Here is a 2667-nt window from a genome sequence, read left to right on the forward strand (position 1 = left end):
GAAGAGTGGAGAAGCCCTGGAGAATGGAGAGAAGGGGAAGAGGCCTGTGAGGGTGGAGAGGAGAATGGGGAAGAGGCTCCAGGAGGATGGATGGAAGAGGAGAGGCTCAGCAGTGATCCCAAAGGTGGGAAGGCAGAGGTGAGGGTTCAGGGGTCCAAGCTGGGTCCTCCCTCCACAGCCCTGAATGGTGGCAGAAGGGGAGGATAGAGCACTGGACTTTCAGGGGCTCACCGAGCCGGGTGCTGATGAACAGCCTGGGGACGCTCTGGGGATAGTTATCCTTCTTGCCCTTGAAGATCTCACTGGCCACAGCCTTTTGTTGCAGCTGAGGAGATAAGTCGGGGAGCAAGTGGTTAGAGGAGGTGGGGGCCATCAGGGGACGGAAGATCCAGCCTCAGCAACTTAGGAAGCATCCTTTCTGGTCCCACACTAGGCGGCTAAGTCCTGCCATCAACTCTCCCATTAGTCCCTCCCCTTCATTACCCTTACTCTCACCAACTAAGGCTGACAAGACCCCAAAGGGGTCATATTGGCTCAGATTTCCCACCATAATAGGCCCCAGGGCTCTTGAGATTTAGTTCCAGCCTGGGATCTTGAAACTAGCTCAGATTTCCCACCATTAATAGACACCAGGGCCCCTGAGATTTAGTTCCAGTCTGGGATCTGGAAACTAGCTCGCTGACAGCTAAGATTCAAGACTACAGATGAGCTAGTGGAAATCACCAGTTCAAGTTCATCAGTTGCTCCACAGAAGAGATACAAGCAATCTCCTCCTGTGAAAACTCACTGAAAGGTCAACTATGAGTCCTTTCTGACTCAATGGCACATCAAGATAACAGATTATCTGAACTGGGTGTATCCTGGAACACTATTCCAGTCATAATTGTTGGCAAATACCTAACACAGGAGTGGCTGCTGTCTGTGCCTATAACCACGGCAGACATTACCAATGGTTCACGGCACTGTAAAGATGCTGCCCCAGATGCCTTTTCAGCACAAGGCTCTTAGGAAGCCTAGATCAATCAAGGGACTTGGCCCAAATGATGAACTCAATTGGTCACCCCATAATCTACTCAAGACTCCATTCATAAGGCCAAAAAAAGGTTGAGATCTGTGGTCACACAGTGCTCCTATGGACAAGCATCCCTGAGTGATGCCACTTGTCATGAACCCACGTCTTAGTTCATACCTCCCTCTTTACTCTCCATACCTGTTGCTTCCACTCAGGGCTAATACTCCGACAGTATTTCCACACCATGTTCTTCATGCATAACTCCCGAAGAAGCTCTGAGGCCTGTGGTGAAGAACGAGGTTAGAGTACCTACACAGCTTTAATTTCGTCCCTCTGAAACACAGACATGTGCTCCACACCAACCATTTGCCTAAGCAATATCCCTGGACAAACCTCCTATTCCTGAGTCATTTTTTTCCAAAGAATTAATTCTTTACAGGCTAGTTCCAGTCTCCCTCCTTCAGGAAGCCCTCTCTGATTGCTCATAGGGACACACAACTACTTTGATACACCAAAATTCAACAGGGGCAGCCTACAGACCTCACGCAGAGCAGGTGGGGGAGTGGGCCAGGAGGTGTCCAGGACGTTCTGGGGCAGCTGCCGGCGTAGGTTGAACAAAAAAGAGGTACGCACATGGTCCAGGAAGAAGGCATTCTCAGGGCAACGGGGTGCATGGCGAAGGATGAAGCCACGGATGAGCCTGGGGGAGCCCAACAAGTGAAGGTAAAAAGTCTGGTGATAGGTATTAAATACATTTAAATTGTTTTTTACAAATACAATATTCAGCCAGTTAGAGAAATAGTTATTAGTTTCTCTGAATAGTAAAGGTTCTTTAAAAGAAAAGATGGTATAAATCTTCCTAGGTGTTGTTTTGTTTTAAATATACCTGCCCATGGGCTCATTAGATGATTGAATTGGCCTGATACGCAATTAAAGTTTAAACTTAAAAAGTTATTGTTAATTTCAGTTGTATGAACTTGATTATTGCAGGGAAACCTTTACTAATTTAAAATTGCATGCTCTGTAGCTATTCCTGACTTTGGTTGCTAAATGTATTTGATGTTGTATAATTCAGTCTGTCAGCAAAGAAAGCAGTTATCTTGGTCAATTGCTACTGAACGATGAACGATATAAAAATCTGTTGGTGTTTCAGAGATAATTTTTTAAAAATATCTTGTTTTTTCCCAAATTATAGTTATCTAAATTTGGAAAAATTAAGGTATAGCTTACTGTTTACCATGGAGCCATATCTTTTTTCTTTTTGTTGTTGTTGTGCGCCTTCTAATAAAATCCAACTGGCACAGGAGGAGATTGCCCCTCCTTCTCCAGAGGAGCATCTGGTGGATTTGAATCATGTGCCTTTGGGATTGCAGAGCAGCTTCTTACCACAGGGATTCTTTGGAGCCATATCTTTTTTTTTTTGGAGCTATATCTTTTTGCAAACAAAGTGGAGTGAAGGAAATGATTGTTTGCATTTAGACATTTAGGGTGAATGAAAGTAGGGAAATGCCGTTTAAAAGAGAGATGTAACTGGGTATTTCTGTCATCACAGGAGACTAGAACGAGGGCTGCATGGTGGAGGGGACCTGGGGGAGGGTTTGTAAAACAATGAAAGAATCTTTTCTTTTACTTTTCCATAATTTTTGGACTCATGT

At 45.0% G+C, this 2667-nt stretch overlaps 1 protein-coding gene across 3 annotated transcripts in view; it reads right to left on the reverse strand.

Annotated features, from left to right (window-relative positions):
- Positions 1 to 2667, reverse strand: part of MYO1C (myosin IC) — a 27725-nt gene that overhangs the window by 2584 nt on the left and 22474 nt on the right. For all 3 annotated transcript variants that reach the window (XM_006891014.1, XM_006891016.1, XM_006891015.1), the window contains exons 24-26: positions 1553 to 1712; positions 1211 to 1294; positions 232 to 325 (exon numbers count right to left, since the gene is read on the reverse strand). In XM_006891014.1, the coding sequence (XP_006891076.1) occupies positions 232 to 325; positions 1211 to 1294; positions 1553 to 1712 (338 nt within the window). The remainder of the gene's footprint in view (positions 1 to 231; positions 326 to 1210; positions 1295 to 1552; positions 1713 to 2667) is intronic.

This window comes from Elephantulus edwardii, unplaced genomic scaffold (assembly GCF_000299155.1).
Source record: "Elephantulus edwardii isolate Elephantulus edwardi_28Jun2011 unplaced genomic scaffold, EleEdw1.0 scaffold00094, whole genome shotgun sequence".
Lineage (NCBI taxonomy): Eukaryota > Metazoa > Chordata > Mammalia > Macroscelidea > Macroscelididae > Elephantulus > Elephantulus edwardii.